Source organism: Rhipicephalus sanguineus, chromosome 3 (assembly GCF_013339695.2).
Source record: "Rhipicephalus sanguineus isolate Rsan-2018 chromosome 3, BIME_Rsan_1.4, whole genome shotgun sequence".
NCBI lineage: Eukaryota > Metazoa > Arthropoda > Arachnida > Ixodida > Ixodidae > Rhipicephalus > Rhipicephalus sanguineus.
In genome coordinates this window covers 85,431,978-85,451,231 of record NC_051178.1, presented here as the reverse complement: position 1 = coordinate 85,451,231, position 19,254 = coordinate 85,431,978, and the positions used below count along the sequence as shown (strand labels likewise).

The 19,254-nt window shown below is 47.2% G+C and overlaps 1 protein-coding gene across 1 annotated transcript in view; it reads left to right on the top strand.

Moving 5' to 3' along the window:
• The first annotated feature begins 3,180 nt into the window (after positions 1 to 3,180).
• Positions 3,181 to 19,254, top strand: part of LOC119385623 (ATP-binding cassette sub-family A member 17-like) — a 35,117-nt gene continuing 19,043 nt past the window's right edge. The window contains exons 1-4 of the mRNA XM_049414045.1: positions 3,181 to 3,333; positions 11,917 to 12,072; positions 17,504 to 17,717; positions 18,757 to 19,009. Coding sequence (XP_049270002.1) covers positions 3,181 to 3,333; positions 11,917 to 12,072; positions 17,504 to 17,717; positions 18,757 to 19,009 — 776 coding nt within the window. The remainder of the gene's footprint in view (positions 3,334 to 11,916; positions 12,073 to 17,503; positions 17,718 to 18,756; positions 19,010 to 19,254) is intronic.

Below are 19,254 nucleotides of genomic sequence, written 5' to 3'. Positions count from 1 at the left end.
ACCGCTGAACTTGGACAAAATGGTGTCTGTGGTAGACGTAACAAAAGTAAGTTTTTTGCGCCCAGTTCTCTTTCAGAGCATGGTTTGTTGAAAAATAACAATTAAATAAGTCACCTCGCATCGAGCCTGGCCTCTACACTGTAGAAGCTTGCCTTAAAAATGATCGGCACCGCATCGCGAAAGCATCCCGTCACGGCACTGATGCTTCAAAACAAGCTAAAACAGAAAAAAAATTGCCGAGGTGCCCCTCGAGAAACGGGAGACAAGAGTAAGGTCCAGGATGGAACTAGCTACAAATACATAGGATTTTAGCACTCCTGGTCAGCTTGTTTTTGTTGTTGTTGATCTTCTCACAACTTATTGGTATTTTTCTGTACGCGAACAAGCATAACTTCTTCTCTAATAAATATTTTTCATTGAAAGTTGACGCACTTCCTTACTCAGTAATGAGTGTGTTATGAACTTCAATAAGTAAAATCGTGCCACAACATTTCTTATGCCTGCCAGTTATACGAAGGTGCCCCTAGGGATAAGGCATTATTCCTTGGTAATTTAATCACCATGTTGTTAATATTCATCTGATCCCATTTGTTTTGGTTCACTGAATCAGCCAGAGCTTTTTTGATGTCCCTACAAAAAATTACGCCTCTTTATTGAGTGCGATTTGAGTTTGGAGTGTTCGCGTAAAACCCACTATTAATAAAAATTATTATTTATGAAAAATTAACAAAGAATAGGACTTGATTTACAGTGCTCACATATCCCAAAAAGGTTGTTTTATAATGCCAACTAATAATCTGTACGGTTTTCGCTTTTTAAAAAAACAATTTTCCCGACACTTGGCCTCGTACCTCATTATAAAAAAACGGAGTCGATATATACAGCAATGACTTAGGTACTGTATTTTGGGTTGAAACGTGATGTATTTGGCTCACCAAGAGAGAAGGAACTCTAATAAACACAGCGCCGGAAATACTCTGGCGGTGACATTTAGATTAATAAGAACAGAGGCGCATGTCACGCACATGACACTGAAACCCTGTTCAAGTATCGAGCAAAGTCGCTCCGTGAAAGGGTGTCAAGATAGGAGTTGGGCTGCGCATCATAGCGGTATATAACTAAAAGTATGTCTGATTTCATGCGTTTACGATGCTCATAATACTCTCATTTTGCAGGGTTTTGGATCTACTACATCGCTTAATCATGTTTCTGTAGACGTCTACAAGGGCCAAATAACAGTGCTGCTTGGACACAACGGAGCCGGGAAAACTACACTGATGAATGTCATCGCGGGTAGGCCAAATTTATTACCGCTATCCCACTGAAACACTAAATCCAGTATCAAAGTGACAAAGGGAAAACTGTAATTCCGCCATTTTTGCACTCCGTTAATTACCCCTGGAATTGAACGAAGTGCACGGTGACTGCTCATTATCTTTGAAGGCGGGTTGAAATTGTGTGACGTTGTGCGGCAGCCTTCCAGTTGTCACGCAGAGTAAAAGTGGAGTTGCCCATTTATCTTAACACTTAAACTTCATAGGTACGACTGCTGACCCGAAGGCCGCCGGATCGAATCCTGGCCGCGGTGGCCGCATTTCCCTGGACGCGAAATGCAAGAGGCCCGTGTACATACACTTAGGTGCACGTTAAAAAACTGCAGGTGGTCGAAATTTATGGGGCCCTCCACTAAGGCATCCCTAACAATCATATAGTGGTTTTGGGACGTTAAACCTTAATTGTTAGTATTATTAAACTTCATAGATACATCTTGGTGTACACAAATTCGATCAAATTACCCAGGAGTTCTTCCTTTGATAGCACGAGGAAGATTTGGTTACCGTTTTTTTACTTTCTATTGCCGGGGTAAAAGTTGCGCAAAATTAAGAATTCAAGATACTTTTGTTCAAGTTCATTGCAGTTTGTCCACAGAGGCACGCCGCAAGTACATCTCTTTAATGGGGCCCTGCAACACTTTTTCAGCATGGGTCAGAAAACGCTGCCGATCGGTAGTCGAGGCACCTGAGAGCATGCGAGCCAAGCATTATCATAGAGTTTCCTACAATACTTACTAGAGGGAACTCTGGCGCTAGTGTCTATGGGAGCTGCAATGCATCACGCTTCAGCCAGCATGGGAATCATGGGTAGTACACGGATTTGTCTAAACTTCGTTCTTTCGGCTCCGTTTGGCTCCGCGTCGCCTGCATCCGCTTTGTCGCAAAACGAAGTTCAGCAAAAATCAGCAGTTTCACTTCACCACTTTAACTTCTTTAGGCTCACCGGTTCAAATCTGGTCACGAAGCTCACATAGATCCATTCTTTTATCCGAAAGAAAACCTGAACATAGCAATAAACAAAGCCACAAGTGCGTTCGAAGCCCACAAGCACGAAGACTAGGCAAATCCGTGTACTACCCATCATTCCCATGGTGGCTGAACGATCGCAGCGCCAGAGTTCCCTCTACGTCAGTTTAGGAAACTCTATGAGCATTATAGCGCAGCACGCGGCCTCAAATTTGCAATTAATTCTCAACGTGAGCTCGAAATCATTCCTTCTTCTCTCTACAAATGATGCCATAAAACCTAAGTCCGCGGCCATTCGCTGATTTCAGCATCGTGAACTGCATACTGTCCTGTGCCGCCGCGGGATGCCGCCAACGTGCCCGCGCGCGCACTCACGATCGCACTGAAAGTAAAGCGTGCTTTCGAAGAAACAGAGAAAAAAAAGTACCCGAGGTCATGACGCGCGCATAGGAATTGACGCATATTCTTGCCCCCTTCACATTCCCCTCCCTGCGTAAATTTCCGTGCGCTCGCTGGTGCGAAAGGACAGAGTATGCGCTTTAAGCGTGTGACATATCCTGTAACTCCTCTCGTACTTGACGGATTCTAAACACTTTTTCTGCAGTCGATTCGTGAGGCAATAAGGTGTTTCACTGAAAACACTTGAAGGTTACTAATCGAGAAAGTCAGAATCTTTGCTAGTGCGAGTCATAAGTTGTTATGCACATGTTTGTAGCGCAAGGTAACAGCGGAATTCCATAGGGTTTTTCGTATAGCTTCATGTTAGAAAAAGGTGGATGAATTTTTTTGTTCCTTTGCAACACGATTCTTCAGCTCGCGCGCTTTCGCAAAGCCGATGTGCTTGATGTGTTTTATTTTGTGCGTCTTACTCTCCGAAGGAATGCTGTTGCCCGACTCTGGAAAAGTCATAATAGACGGCGTGAACGTGGTTCAGTTCCCGGAGAAAGCGCGCCAGATCGTCAGCTTCTGCCAACAGAGGAGCGTCTTTTTTCCTGATCTCACTGTGTGGGAGCACCTGGCATTCTACGCTACAGTAAGCGCCGCATAAAATTATCAAACTTGTGAAAAATGGAAAAAAATGCTTTCACTAAAATGCTTTCACTAAAAATGCTTTCGAGAAAAGAAATTCACTTAAATGCATACTATGCTTGAAGCGAATGCAAAAGGAAAATTTTCAACGTAATAGAATGCATGAAGCCGTTATTACCGCGTAGAGTACCAAGCAAAGAGGTAGCAAAAAGCCAGAAGAAAGCAATGCGCAGTTTCTCTGAGTGTTTTTATGGAAGGATAAGTAAATATTGCTTATAGCGAAAATTGATGCGGTCGAACGTGGTTAAACAAGGTTTGTGGAACGATAGCTTGTGAGCCTCACGGCTCTACGGCCCCATTTCTCCTCCTCCTTCGCCCCTGCCCAACGTTACTAGACTATGTTCAATTTTCAAACTCCCGCTAGTGCGTGGGCCGGCCACCGATTCTCTCATCTCGTGGCGCTGCTGTTCCATCTTGCTCGGTCAGCGCGGCGCTATGTAGCGGCGCGGTCGGAGCAGAGTAGCAGTCTGTCCGCGGCTGTGCACGTTGTTTGGCGTTGTGTGTTCGTGCGTGTTTTGTTCGGTTTTGCGACCTTTTTATGGCCTAGCCGCGTAGTGCTGACTGCGGTCAGCAAGTGAACGATGCCGACGTGCTGTGTACCTGGGTGCACGAGTGGTTATGCGACGGACATCAAGAAGTCAGCCCGGCATTTCGTCGCCGCTCCCAGCGACGAGGCGCTTCGCTCCGCATGGAACAGGGCCATTCCGCGCGCTGACAAAGAACTCTCGGCGAGGACAAAGGTTTGTGACATCCATTTTCACGACCACGATATCTGCAAGAACTACGTGCATGTTATCAATGGAACTGTTGTTGAAACGCCACGTGGAAAATGGAGCCTCAATGATGGTGCTATTCCGAAGATCTTTCCAAACCTGCCTGCTTACCTCTCGAAGCCGCCCCAAAAAAAGCGGAAAAGAAGAGTGAGCTTTCTGAATACAACTTATCAAGGTGCTGTGTATGGCCTCGGAAAGCAGTGTGACTTAACAAGGAAAACGCCGAGCCCGCTACAGACATCGACTCTGCCGCTGCAAGTGGGCCCACCCTGAGTGACATAGAGCGTGTCGAGCTGCCACCTTTGTGGCGAAAGATTTCGATTGGAGATGGCAGTGATGTGCTTATCGCATTTTTCACGGTCAGCTCACCATCAAGCAGGGTCGTACAAATAGAAAAAATTCATTTGCATAGGGGAGAAAAAGCTGGCAACCGTAAGCGCTTCTTTGGAGTTGTGAGAAATTTTGGCGGCGATGAAGATCATACCACAATCACTCATTTCAGCGAAATATTCAGGCTTCTTAGCCTATACACCCCGCTGAAGATGGCAACGAAGGGGAACTGCTCCGGTGATGCGGACTCAGTACTCGTCTCCGCTGAGGAAAGCCTTAATGCAGGCAAGTTGGCAGCTCTTGCCCAAAAGCAGGCTCGAGAAGAAAGGCTGGCTGGGTTCCTTCAGAAGATTCAGTTGCGAGAGCACGCACCTGATGATGAATTCCAGCACAACTACAATCGCCCTGTCGCGAGAGATGCGGTGTTATATTAGCTTGCTAGGTATGTTGTGATAAAAGTAGGGAAATTCTCCACCTGTACTGACTGTCTCACCACGCTCACGGGCACCTGCAATGTTCCACCAGCAGCAATCCTGATCGAAATTCGATCATATGTACCCGGCGCCCTGCAGCAACCTTGAAGTGCCCTGACCTGCCTACTTTCAGGGATTGAGGGCGTCATTGAGGAAAAGACACAATCTAAGAAGGTGTTTGGAGACCTATTTTGGACAATTCTGGATGAACTCGGCCAAGATACTCTTGTGCGTGTTGGATGTCGTGTGCATTTTGAGGCGTTCACCGCCCGCATCATCAAATTTTACTTGGTGACACGAATGCATTTTTATGCGTGGTTCCTGCAACGACAACGTGCCTTGAATGTGCAAGTAAAGTCTGCCCGCAAGCGAGCAAAGCTCATATAGGTCTCAACGTTGCACTTGTCAATGTGGTGCTCTGATGAACGAAAACAGTGCTGGCTTCATTTTTTTTCATGTAGAAATAAAGTGCTGTGAGAGTAAAACTTGCTGTTGGGCTAGTTGGTGCATGTTTAGAAGAAAATTCGACGGCGCAAACCACCGAGAAGAAAAGGCGAAAGGAAAGAGCGTCATTTTTTTTTTTGTGAGAGTGTATATGTCAGGAGGTGTCTTATATTTATTGACGCAGTTATGTACACCAATTGGCATGCTGGTTGTTACTTCACGGCTGCTTACGCGATTAAGAATAGTTGGCCAAAAAGGATTAAGAGGCTTTTCCTACGAAGCACAGTTAACCTGAATCGCACGAACGTGTAGCGCGTTTTCAAGACCATTACTGCTAAGATGCGGTGGCGTGTCGTTCTGACACTGAAAGCGAAATTAGCTTTCAAACGAGTCTGGCGTCTTGATGGCGATAACGAAATGTAACGGGAATCTTCACCATGATTCTCGCGCTACTAAATGCGCGAGAATCTGCAACAGCTCGTTAAAAGAGCCTAGCGGACAGCCAAGGCTGCTGGAGCTCGAAAACGCACTTCAACAGTGCACTTTAGGACAGCGCAGCGGCGTTTTTCACAAATCGGTCAAGTTTTTCTGTCGATGTGCTAAACACGAGGCCACAAAAATATTAAAAAGGTAATAGCTGAAAGCACCTGTAGCGATTGTACGAGCGAAGTCTGAGGACCCGCGCGTGTTCGCCAGTACGAGAGATGCACTCGCGTAGAGCTGCTTGCGGCGCTCCCGCCATCTGGCGGCGAGCCAAGGCACGGGGGCGCCCGCAATGTATGGCGCCTGTGGACAGTTTGAAAACTGAACATATTCTAGTAACGTTGCCCCTGCCTGTTTCTGGCGAAGCGGCTGTAGACAGCCGCTTTTGTACCAGTGACTATCACATCTACAATTCCACCACAGCACAACAAACAGACGCTGATCGGCGCCGTCGGCGCTCTGGGCGTGAACGCGCAGTGAACTTAGATGCAGCTAGCGCCTCTGGCGGGGTCGGCACGAAAAACTGGCCTTCTAGCCGCTGTTCGTTTTCGCGAACGCGTCGCACTACCTTTTCGCTCAAGCCCTCTGACAGGCGTTGCGACAACACGCGAGAAGGAACTGGGTTGACCTTGGCGCCGATTGAAGGTCATATTCATGAAACTAGCTGGTTTGTGGGTTTGCACCTGGAGTAGTATAACTATCGCTCTAATAACACGCCCTCTTCTTTTGTAATATGACCTGACATATTCATGCGTTTGTCGTATATCAGCGTCTAGACGACCGAGCGAAGCCGTGCCGCCGATGATTCACGTAGCCTGAAACACTTGCGAGGCAGCCTGCCTGCGAGTATTCTTAATCCAATAGAAGGCGCTCTGTGGTAGCGTTCCATGACGTACCATTATTATGATGTGTTATACGATTAAGTAAACAATTATGATGTACCTCTGCGACAACAGACTTGTCCACTTTTTTCTTTTGTGTTTCATGATATAGGCGCATATAGGCGCGCACTGCAAAGAGTGCGGGTGCGCCCCTCAATGTGAAAAAACCAACATCATCGCTAGGAATAATAAACAGACAACTCGCGAGATAATAGAGGCTTTGAACATTCATAACAGCAACTCATGCATCAGCGTTCCGTCCACCGCCCTGCACCAAAAAGAAATTTCGTATTTGAGCAGGCCAGCGTCATAAAACCCCGTATATTTTACCGCCTTCGCGTGTTTTTTAGGGGCGAAGCTCCTTAAGGCGGCACCCGTTCGTCCCTCGTAGTCGTAGTAGTGCGTAACCAGTCGTAACGCTAGTACCAGATTTTGACCTCCAAGGTGGTGCCGTTGGGAGATTTTTCCTGTGCGTTGTTGAACAATAAAAAATTCGCAGCGTGCGCGTTAACTAAAAGCCGAATTCTTCTGTCTCTCATTCCCCATTAGCAGCCATTGGCATGTTCCAGTAGGAAACGTTAGTTTAAGTGTAAGTGTTAGCTAAAAGCCGACTTCTTCTGTCTCTCATTCCCATTAGCAGCCATTGTTTACCTCAAGGTAGTGCCTGGTGAGATTTCTCCTGTGCGTGATTAAACAATAAAAATTTTGTTCAAAACGCCATTGATTGATGAAATAAACCAACGAAAGACGCCAGATGTTTTCTAAAAGCAAAACGAAAGAACGCCAGATGTTTCTAAATCAAAACGAAAAGACGCCAGCTGCTTAACGAAAGACGCCAGATGTTTTCTAAAGCAATGGTTTTCTAAACAATGAAAATTCACAGCGTACATGTAAAATTATAGTGAGCTGCAAATCGTCATAACTCATCGAACCTTTAGTATAAACGCGCCCGATCTCACGTCGGTGATGATGTACCGGGCAGAATTCACGGAAGATTCACGGTTTACCGATGAACCTCCGCAGCTTCGCCCACTCATCATCATTCACTCCGTGGATATGCTGTGATTTTTTGTGTAACCACGTGCATATATATAAGTGTGTGTCGACGTGAATAAAGAGCAGTTGAGAGTCCGGCGCCTGTCCTCGTGTATTCTTCGTTTGTATATCGTGTCCGCTGTGCCGAGTTTAAATCATGATTTGACAATTTTAACATGACAGAAGTTCCGGGAATGATGAAGGCTTGAAGTGGCGGGAAATAGCTAGACAGGAAATGTTGCTTTATCGAACGTATGGACAAAATGACTTGTGACAAGTCTGCTTGCCGAAAGGTCGGTTCCGCGGACATTCTTTGGTCGGCGATTTCTCCTCACATAATGTTTTTTTTTTACTGGGAGAAATCTGCAACTGGGAAACATACAATGACTTGACCGATATCAGTGAGACAGAAACTTGGAGGACGCTTAAGCTTCTCCTTAAAGGGCCCCTCACCAGGCCACGTAGCAAATTTTAGTTAGACGCTGGAAGTTGTTGCGTGCCAAATGAGGAGCAGTATACCGCAAGAATTTTTCAAATCGGTTCATTACGAGCTGAGAAAAACAATAATATGTAGCGGCGCGAAACCATGATGAGAGGAGGCGAGTTTCAAACCCTTGTCACTCGCCCCGTGTAGCCTTAGCAAGCCAAATCTCTTCCCTGCCTTCTTCACTTGACACATACGCATGAACACGTCATGCGCATGCATGGTCACGTGCGCATGACGTGCCCGAGCTAGCCCGAGCACGCGAGCGGCGTTGCACGGCCGCTACCTTTTTTTTTTATGTAGCGGCCGTGGGCGTTGTGTCGGCGTTCTCTGTGGTGTACTGCCTGTTTCTGCGGGACGGGCATGAAAGTTGAGACATTTGTACGGGCACGAGAGTGGCGGTATCATGAGCCACTGCCGCATTAACGTTTAGTTGGACGGGTGGAATATATGAGCATAATGAGTGCTCGAACGCGCCAGAACATTACTTTCGTTTCCAGGGCTGGCGTCTGCTCGATGCGCTAACCGCGGGGACACGAACGCATGGGAAAGGGAGGCACACTAGCCCCGCATCTCGCTGCAATTCACGAAAAAAAAAATGAAAGAGACGCACACATTCCCTTTGTGTGTCTCATTATTTCTCTCAAGTTTTATTAATCTATTCAAGCAACAAATTACACAAACTACACATGTCGCGTCAAATAATTATCGCAGTGTCACGTGCTACTGTTGGCGACGTCAGAGCACAGTCGTCTACGTAGAGGAGCGACGTCACAGCGCTACCATCAACGTAGGGCCATTTTCTCATGTACGTCATCCCCTCATTCTCTAAAGCGCGCGCCCGCGAGAGGAAGGGCAAGCAGCCTTCACCTTGAAATTTGACCCATTTTTGCGGCGCGTAGCGTTGCAAATTTTGGCAGACGTGATCGTGAACGCCCAGTGTATGCATTGCGCTCGTTAGCTCAAAATTGTCAAACCTGGTGAGGGGCCCTTTAAAGAGTAGAGCGCGACAGCGTAATCGGGCCCCGTGCGCATCGCCTTCTCTATTGCTAGCCTGGTTTCGGTCGTCGGTGCATGTCTCAACCGTGCCGTAAGGATGCGAACTGTCCCAGAACGCCTATCCCAGAACGCCTACTGCAAGTACATTTGTGAAGTGCTTACTACGCCATAATTCTTCCTTTTGCTAATCAGCGGATGGCCCACTACGCGTCCGTAAGGCAACACGTGAACCTACGCAGCCGCTCCCTTTCTTGATGCTTTTGCAGCTGATGATGATTAAATATGTCTGAGCGCTTTGTAATGGCTGGGCATTCAAACACTTACTCGTTGCGCAATTCACATGTGTTTACGCCTAGCGCGATTCTACGTTTCAGCCACGCAATATTACATGCGTTAAGGAGACTCCTTACACTATACGACATTCATATAGTGCGTTCTTTCCGAGGCAGTTTTAAGCAATAGCGTAGATCTGTGGTAGAACACATGCTTGCCACGCAGACGGCTTGGGTTCGATTCTCAACTCGGAACCGAAGTTTATCATTACTTATTTTATTTGCATCTTTCTCGATTTTTCGGTTACGGACAACGCTGATCTTTTGCTCACCACGAACGACGGCGATACCGTCGACGACACCGACGCTAACGCCGACACCGGAATTTCTGAGACACGAGCTCTTTAAAGGACCCCTGACAGCAAAATTTTAAGTGCGAATGCACTTTATAAGCGACCCTGAATCCGCCGTCCCATAGCAACGGCGCGAGGAGCGGAGAGGAGCGTCTGTAGCAACGGCGCAGCGACGTCACGCCCCACGTGACTGCGCGCGCTCCGCCCTCCGCTCCGTGGCTGCGCGCGCCCCGCGCATTGCCTGTGGTGATGAAGGCCGGCGGTTGAAACATTGAAGCACCCCGAAGCCGATCTGGCGCGGGGACGCGCGATGCGTGAGCGAGCGCGGGCCCTCGAATTCGATCGGCCGGACGCGCGCTTCAAGCGAGACTTCCTGGACCGCAGCTTCGGATATAGCTGCGCGGTGTGCGATCGACTGTGGTTCGACAACAACCTGAGCCCCATCTCGGGCGTGCGCAACGCCGCCAACAAGTTGAACGCGTTGCGGGTTCTTTGGAACGAGTTCGGAAGACAGATCATCATCATCAGTAAAAGTGCTTTGCACTTAAAAACGGCCAGACCTCCGTGGGTCGGCTGGCGCGTGCTCTCTCGCTGCCGTCTCCTTCGCTCGGCTCTGCAGTTTAGTCGCGCGCGCCCCCTCATAACATCACCCCGTGCTTCGCACTTCCTCATACTCCCCTTCGGGGAAATGCGGGTTTTTTTGTTGATGACTTTTTTACTGTAATTTGTAGCCTTGTGTCTGGCAATCCCTAAGTTAAATCGTAAATGCTCTAGCGTATCGCATAACTCATTCTAGCGTAGTTAATTGCGACCATTTTAGCGTCACTTCCAAACGCCCGCCTAAAAATCACAAGAAACTGGCGCCCCATGCGGGGGAGCGTCAAAGACCACGTACACACAAGCTGTGGTGACGTTGAAAGCGCGGTTTTCAAATCGGGGCCCCGCGCGCGGTAGATTGAAAATATGTGGGTGCCTCGGTATGGGTTAAACCTGTTAAGCGCGTGTCCCCTCACGAAAACTACCTCGAGAGCAGGCCGACAACAAAGCAATAGGGGTGCGGAACAATAGGCCTCGCCGGGGGCCCGTCGTCGTATTGTGCACGTGCGCCCCGCAAACCTTCTGTGACGTCCACAATACTTGCTTTACTCGTGGAACGTCACGCGGGGCCTATATCTACGTCATACCAGGATGTCGCGAGGTGCAGCCAACTCAAGTGAGCACTCCACGCGCACTTTAAAACCAAATTAAGATATCTTAAAGGCAACGTTCGTCACTAATAATCGCTCAGATGTGCCCCCGTATACAGGAAAGTCAAACAACACAAACATCTCGAGGTTTCAGTTTTGGTGTCAGGGGTCCTTTAACGTTCTCGCGCTAAATTTGGAAATGAATTAGACCATGGAAGTCGCGAAGCATCTGCGAAATCGCGTCGTAAAGTTATCGTACACAACAAAGATTTGGCAGTTATACCACCATGTCAAACATGGTGTTTTCAGATGAAATAGATGAGGCCAGAGATTGCAGAATAGCTGTGTCGTTGATAGAGTCACGACTTCTCGCAATTCGTATTGCATTGAGAAACCCGGACTAGTTAGAAGCGATTATTCCTTTTGACTCATATTTCTGTTCGCCCGATCTGGAATGCTAAATAAACCACCGTCGCTGTAAAGCTTTTCTCTTTATTGACCGCGAACCTTGCTATATGTGCGAGATCCGTTGCATGTGGCATGATGAGAATATCGTGCGTTTAATTGCATTTTACAAGCAACACCCGACAGTACATCACTAAGTAAAAGCCTTCCGAATTGTTAACGAATCCATATACCGGCTTGCATAGTTTGTCACAAATACGTCTGTGTCAAAGTCGTAGCGCAGCTGCCATCGTTTTGCGAGAAAGTTAACAAATGCGAACCATGATTGTCGATATTGCGTGCAGCCAATCTAGAGTGAATGCGAAGGATAAAATTTTGAGCGGACGGATTCGCTTTTTCTTTTTCCAGGTGAAGGAGCGCAGGAGGACTTTAATCCCGAAGCGGATTTCGCACGCGCTGAATCAGGCCCGCCTCGTCGACAAGGCAGACTGCCTCTGTGGAGCCCTTTCAGGGGGACAGAAACAGCGCCTAAGTATTGCCATCGCAACGCTGTCGAAACCAAAGGTACTTCAAATGTTTGCCTTTTTTTTTAACACGAAAATGTTTTATGCCGGGGTCCACCTAGGCTTTCATGACGTGTTTCAGTCACGGAAATACGTCAACAAAATGAACGCCATCAGATGCCAAAGAAAAAAAAAACTGCAATAAAAAGTTCTGTTCACGGGTGTCGAACCCATGACCTCTCGGTCCACGACGATGGCTGGCGGGTCTTTAGCCCACTAACCTACCGCCGAACTCATAACGTGTCCATATGAACGCAGCTTTTATCTTTCACACTTTCCTCTCACAGTGTTCTTGGATGGATGGATGAATGCTATGAGCGTCCACTTTATAACGGGGCGGTGGGATGTGTGCCACCAGGCTCGAGAAAAAAAATGCGCGCCGTTTCTACGACCATCCCATTCGGCGCGTTTCCAATAGAAGTGTAATTTCGTCAACTCTTTAACACACCGCAAGGTGGTGCCTTTAGGCCAAGCCTTGCTCATAGCATCCATCAATATCCAAAAATAGCTCTCCGACGCTCGCATGGTTGTCGCACCGCGTTCCCCACTCGCCCTGTGAGAAGTAACGGCCAGGCTAGAGGGAAGACACGACGCTCGTCGCGTTTTCTTTGCGTTTCAGGCTGCTTTAAAGGAGTGCATGTCGAGTATTCCTCGTAGTCCCCATATTCCCCGCATTCCCCGTATGCAGTGTCCAGGTGTATTTTGACAATTTCCGCTACAGCAAGGGTTAAATCATGATCATTGGTGTTAGTCCTCGGTACGGAGATGTGCCGCTAGACGTCAACGTGGATGCCTCCACATCAAACGGTGCTATATCTGCCAAACACCATTAGACATTGTACAATCTCTGATATACCAATGCACTATAAACAATCAACGACTCGTGTGACGACACGTTTCACTTTTGTGTTCTACCGATTCCTATGACAGAGGGATGAGCCATATTTTTTTCTAATGGCTCTCGAGGCTACCCTTAATGTTATGCGAGGGCTTACGGCAGTACCCACATTGGTGGTGATGACGAGGATATATCAAAACGTGAACACGTGCCCGCAATACTTAGATGTTCACAAATAATCCCTCTAAAAACACGCCACGGTGGTCTAGTGGTTATGGTGCTCGACTGCTGAACCGCAGGTTGCGGGATCGAATCCCTTCCGCGGCGGCCGCACTTTCTATGGAGGCAAAATGCTCGAGGCCCGTGTACTTAGATTTAGGTACCCGTTAAAGAACCCCAGGTGGTCAGAATTTCCTGAGCCCTCCACTACGGCGTCTCTCATAATCATGCCGTGGTTTTCGGATGTTAAACCCCCCCCCCCCCCCCAATTATTACACTATTAATCCCTCAAAAAGGTGTAAAGATGTGTTGTTGTTTCGTTTTCTCTTTATAGGAAATTAGAATTCTCTTTGTTTGCAAAAGAAGCGCGACAAGGCTCTTTGTTTGCAAAAGAAGCGCGACAAGGGTCCTGTTCGTGAAATTTTGTGCAGTCCCTTGCCTTCCGCTTTCCAGTTGTTCTTTAAACTAGCCGACAAAAGAATATAAAATTAAATTAAACAATTCAAGAACCAGAACCTGATAATGAGGCACGCCGTAGTGGTAGACTGCGGAATAAGTTTGACAAAGTGAGGTTCTTTAAACTAGGAACGCAGCTAGTAATTAGGAAAACGAACGTTATTGCATATCGGTCCCGTCAGAATATCGGCGCTCTCGCAGAAAATCAAGCACGCGCTCTCGTCGTGTTCAGTTGCACACCGCCATACCAGCTAAGCCGCCGTGACTATGGTTGCACTAACGAATCTACACGATGTTTAACTTGGTCAGTAAACCACGCACGAACATGTCACAATGTGCGACTGCACTAACCACTCTAGCCTTCATGAAGTAGTTTTTCATTTTGTCGATAGGCTCCATTTGTCTGTTGAAACTGTTTATTTTGTGGTTGAAAAATAGAAAATTTGCCTTCTGGATCAGCAAAGAACTTTAAACTATATGCTGTGCGGCACTTCTTATATTACAAATGTTAATCTTACACGTACGGCTGATGAAGATATACTCAAAAAGGTGCCCAAGGCCACTTCTGTAGGGCAGCAAATTAGATGTGTGAGTACATACATATATATTTAGGCGCAGATCTACAATTCCCAATCTTGACTGAGGTGCATTATGGAATGTTAAGAAAGGAGAAATGGACAAGCACCCCGTTTGTAGCGTGAAGCCACTAGGAAATTATTCAACAAGTTGTCAAAAACACGTGCTCGTATAGTCAACGCAGTGATATTGCACACAACACGCTACCCATTTCTGCACTGTACGGGCGCAGCTTAACGGAGGGGGCGCCAGGAAAGACGCGCGTACCCATCTCCCCCAAAAATAGACCAACAGCAGCGGCAGACGTAGCCTTGAGTGCTTCCAACAAACTTCTACGTTAAAATTTTACGCGTAGCTGCCATTCTACGTGAATAAAGCATAAATAAACCTAGAGCTACAAGTTTTAAGTGCAGGAATATTTCATTATCTCTCCCAGCACACGTTGGTCTGGTAATGAGGGATCAGTACGATGCCGGGGTCAAAGCATTGAGAAATGTTGCGCTTTACGAGAAATTGAAACTCGTAATCAGCTCAGTAAGCGAGCGCCACACCCACCGCTCTGAAAGAGAAACGGGCAAACGTGCCACAACAGAACGGCAGGGCATCGTAAACGGTACGTGCTGCTACCACAATATCTACGCACACTGCCGGCTCGCGCGGGGAGAGTGAAGTGACCGGAGACGTGAAGTACATTCAGCTGGAGAATGCCAATGAGTAATGGTTGGAACGCCACGCTGTGCTCAGTCGGTTTTAATGGATTGGGCGGCTCGTGCGCGAAGGGTCAGGAAGTCTCGAGGGATGCGCATTGCGTGTGACTGACAGTGTGACCAACCCAAACGTGGCGCAGGCGCACGCAAGTTTAATCTGTTGTAATGGAAGTTGAATAAAGTGGTGTAAAATGCGACAATGCCTCTTGCGACACTTAGATAATCCTCGCATACGGGTTCTGACGGATGTAAGTTTTCTTTTATTTCAGTTCGCACATTCTATTCCGTATAAAATCAGCTTAAGCTGCGCTATAGAGAGAGGCAAGTGGCTTTTCGTGGGGGTTGATAGCTGTATATCAGCAGTCTGCTGAAGGGCGTAAGAGATATTTTCCTGAATAGTGTTCGAACAAAGTTGCCGCAGTGGTAGTAAAGCGTTAGAGGTGTCGCCTGCATTGCGACAGGCACTCAACTCGTTTCGCAGTGCCGACGGGCACCCGCAAGTGTTGCAGCTTAGGCTTTTACGAGCTCACAACGGCAGCCGGTTTTGTTGTCCTCAACAGTAGCCGTAGTAGTCCGCCGCCGCCGCCGCCAGTATCCGTCGGAGCTATCGCGCACATTGATTATCTAAGCACACTCCCACAATGTGTCTGTTAATATTATGCCATCGCGCATTGTGCATATTGTGCCATCGCACAAAGAAGGAGGGGCATATTCAGGGGGGGGGAAGGGTTGGGAACTCCTCCTCCGAAATTTTTTTTAGAATTTGCATGCGTATATATGCGCACACATGTAGAAACGCACGCGCGAACATTCATATAGTATGGCAGAACTGCCCCTCACCCCCGACCCCAACCCCCCGCGCCCCCCCCCCCCCCCCGGAAAAAAATATTTTGGCTACGTTACTGTTAGCAAGCATGTGCTCTACCACCAAAACATCCCAGTGCTCGTACACGCTTTGGAAATGGACCCTATACACGCGGCATATGTGACTCTGAAGCTCGCTAACAGGTGCAATATTGCGTGCAGAAGAGTACAGTCTCACCGGGCGTCACATCATGCGAACTGCGTAACGAGTCGGTGGTTTAAATCTTCGAGTCCATTAAAAAAGAATTATCCATGATGCTTGGTCATCCTTGTTATAGTATCATCATCCACCACCACAACACCAAAGTATACAGCTAGGTCAGCGCGCATATTGCCTTAAAAACGCCAAGCGGATGCGTCGCTGCTTCCCAAAATGTGATGGTTTATTTTGTATTGGGTACCTCGCAACTGTACTTGCAGTAGACGCCCTAAGAGAGTTTACAACGGCATCTATGAATACCGTTCGTGCAGCTTACGCTGTGACTGTGCTGCGCGTTCTGCGCGAGCTAGGCGTTTTTTTTTTCTAAAAGGAAGATACGTACTCAGACCAGCGATCGGTAGAGTATGAGTACTCATATCGCACAGGTTACCACTCCATGCTTCCGTATTTCACTATCCCCCCCCCCCCCCCCGGCCTTCCTGCCTAATTTGTGAATGCCTCGTGCTTTATGGGTTGCAGAAATTAGTGTCTTACCTAGCTTGAATCTACTATCTGTGAAAACAATGAAATCAATAACTAAATTGTTTGTTTGATGTCGCGAAACTGCATAAGAGATTATTATTCAGTACGCCACTAACGATTAGTTTTGATAATATTGCTTTCCTTGCAATTTGCAAATGGTAATATACACGGCTGATTTTTTTTATATATCACCTGAAATATTTGCAGAACTGAAATACTGCGAGACTGATCGACGAACTATTGGTCGTTCACAATATTCACCCCAGGAAAGACGTAACTACCTAGTGGGCCAGTGATAATTCCCAATACGCTAATTTAGGAAACGCCAAGTGCATTTTTAAAGCGAAAGGAATAACTTCAAATGCTGCGTAGTCTACGACAAACCACGCATGAAAGAAAGAACGGGAGCGACCTGATCGCTTTTATCCTTGCTAGCCTCTGCTTTTTTCGGTGAAGTGTTGATGCGATGTCTCTGCGCACGGTCGGTAAGTGATAATTTGAAGCCTCCTAAGCGCGTTCTGTTGGTATTCAGCCAGCTTTCATGCACACCACTAATATGCGGACGCACTAATGGCACGTTGGTTTATCAGGCAGGTCCCGTTAAATGTTGGCACATAGACCATAAATAAAGAGTGGAAATAATTGAACACAAATGCACTTGAGCGACTGCACATGGCTTTCCGGCAAGATCAAGCCGCTATCAGAGGTGATCCAGCCGTTTTGGTTTTAGAGCGATTGTTGTAGCAGAAAAAAGGCAGGTTTGGAGCAGATCTGGAGCAAAAGGAACTGTGTTTTCCAGCGCGTTTGGGGCTAAAGCGTGTTTTGGAGTAGGTTTCGAGCAGAAAAAAAAAATTCTTATGTCTAACTTTTTGCTGAAGATTCTTATTAGTGTGCTGAGAGGAAATGCTACTGCATTGTAAACACTGTGAACAATGAAATAGCGAACTTTGGGACAGTCGGTACAAGCTGCAATCGAATGGGGACAGCAAGGTGTATGGACTTGGGATTCTGGCAAAATGGCGCAAATGGCGCAGATGGACCACGCTGAGTTATAACTTCATTCGTAAAGAGCGTTTACGTGTCTACGAAGGTGGTCATACTGGACGAGCCATCATCATCGCTAGACCCCGAGAGCCGGCGGGAGCTGTGGGACGTATTGCTGGCGATGCGTATGCGACACACCACTATCCTCCTTTCGACGCACGACATGCACGAGGCCGACCTGCTCGCCGACCGAGTCGTCCTATTATGCCGTGGTATGGTAGCCTCCACTGGGTCTCCGACGTTCCTCAAGAACCGTTTCAGTGAGTTGGCATTGCAATTGTTGACATTTGACTGGCAGATCGATGCGTGGTTAATAACTACACTGACTCACAGAATTGTGATGACGTTGACGGCGACATAAAGTTGACCATATTTAGAAAAGGATGCCATGCGATGGGAAGCGCCGCCGAGGAAGGCCGAGGGTTACACGAAAGAAAGAAACTTAGAACAGAGTGTTGGGCGAGTTGGCATTTCATAGTGAAGGGCATTTGCGCAAAAACAAACCAACAAATAAACAAAAACAAAAAAAAAACATCCAGGGACATTAAAGAAAAGACACGAGACAAGACGTTGTCTCGCGTCTTCTTTCTTTCATGCCCCTGGTGTTTTGCTTGCGCAAATGCCCTTCACAATGAAGAAATTCGCAGGCATAAAGTGGAGTAAGCTTACGCAGGACAAGGTAAACTGGAGAAAACCCTAGGAAGTGAGAGATCTGGCTCGCTGGTGAGAACAGGGAGATTCAGCTGGCCCACATGGACTAAAACCAGCGGGCCGTACAGGCCAGCAGAGCCCTAAATAGAGGAACCCACCTCCTCGCCCTGATTTTTCCTTTCCCTCTTTTACAAATAAACATTTCAACTCACTCATTAAGGGATCTCTTCATCCTGCAGTGACCGTAAAATAGGCTGGGGATGATGATGACTCAAGCAGGCAGAAATAGCTCACATTGCTTAATTATAGTCCACTTGGCTTTAACAATTACTTAGAACGACTCAGCGATGTCGGCTAATATTTAACTAATTATTGTGTTATTTGTTTAAAAATGAATGTACACAATTGCTACAACCACAGCAATATGGGTTGACGGAGATTCTTTAAAGCTCGAAAAAGTGTTGGAAATTATAACCAGCAAGTAGGTAAGTCAACGACAGTTTTGATATGCCCATATGTGATACAAGGCAACTACTTTTAAATCAACGAAGCGAATGGAAAACGCGCATAATACCGCCTGGAACTGCAATAACGCCACAAAGTTTCAAATCTTGACTTGAACTGAAACACTGTACCAATTCTGCGTAGGCACGGGATCTCATTTGACCATCGCTAAACTTGACGACACGTTCCGTGTGGATCGGGTGTTGTCAGAAGTTCGCCACATTGCACCGGAAGCTACCGTTTGCGAGGAAAGAATACACGATGTATCGATTACACTGTCCCAGTGCAATTCTGAGCGAGTGACTGCAGTCCTACGAATGCTCGAATGGCGGAGCAGAGACCTCGGAATCACGGCCGTGGGGCTGAAGGCAACCACGCTTCAAGACGTGTACGTCAGGTGAGCGAGTGGTCACGTGACATATATCGTTGTTGACGTCTCCAAGCTGCATGTGCGGTATGTCATATGCGCACGCATTTACATACTACTCCAACAAGGCTCTTCGCTTCATTGGAACGAAGTCTCGGACGCACTTAAGCCTCGTGTTTATGCAGTAACTAGGTGGCATTCTTACTCACGCAAGGACATTATGAGGTTTACCTGCCAAACTTAGCTGTTGACTTGCTCCTATAAATATGCGAACA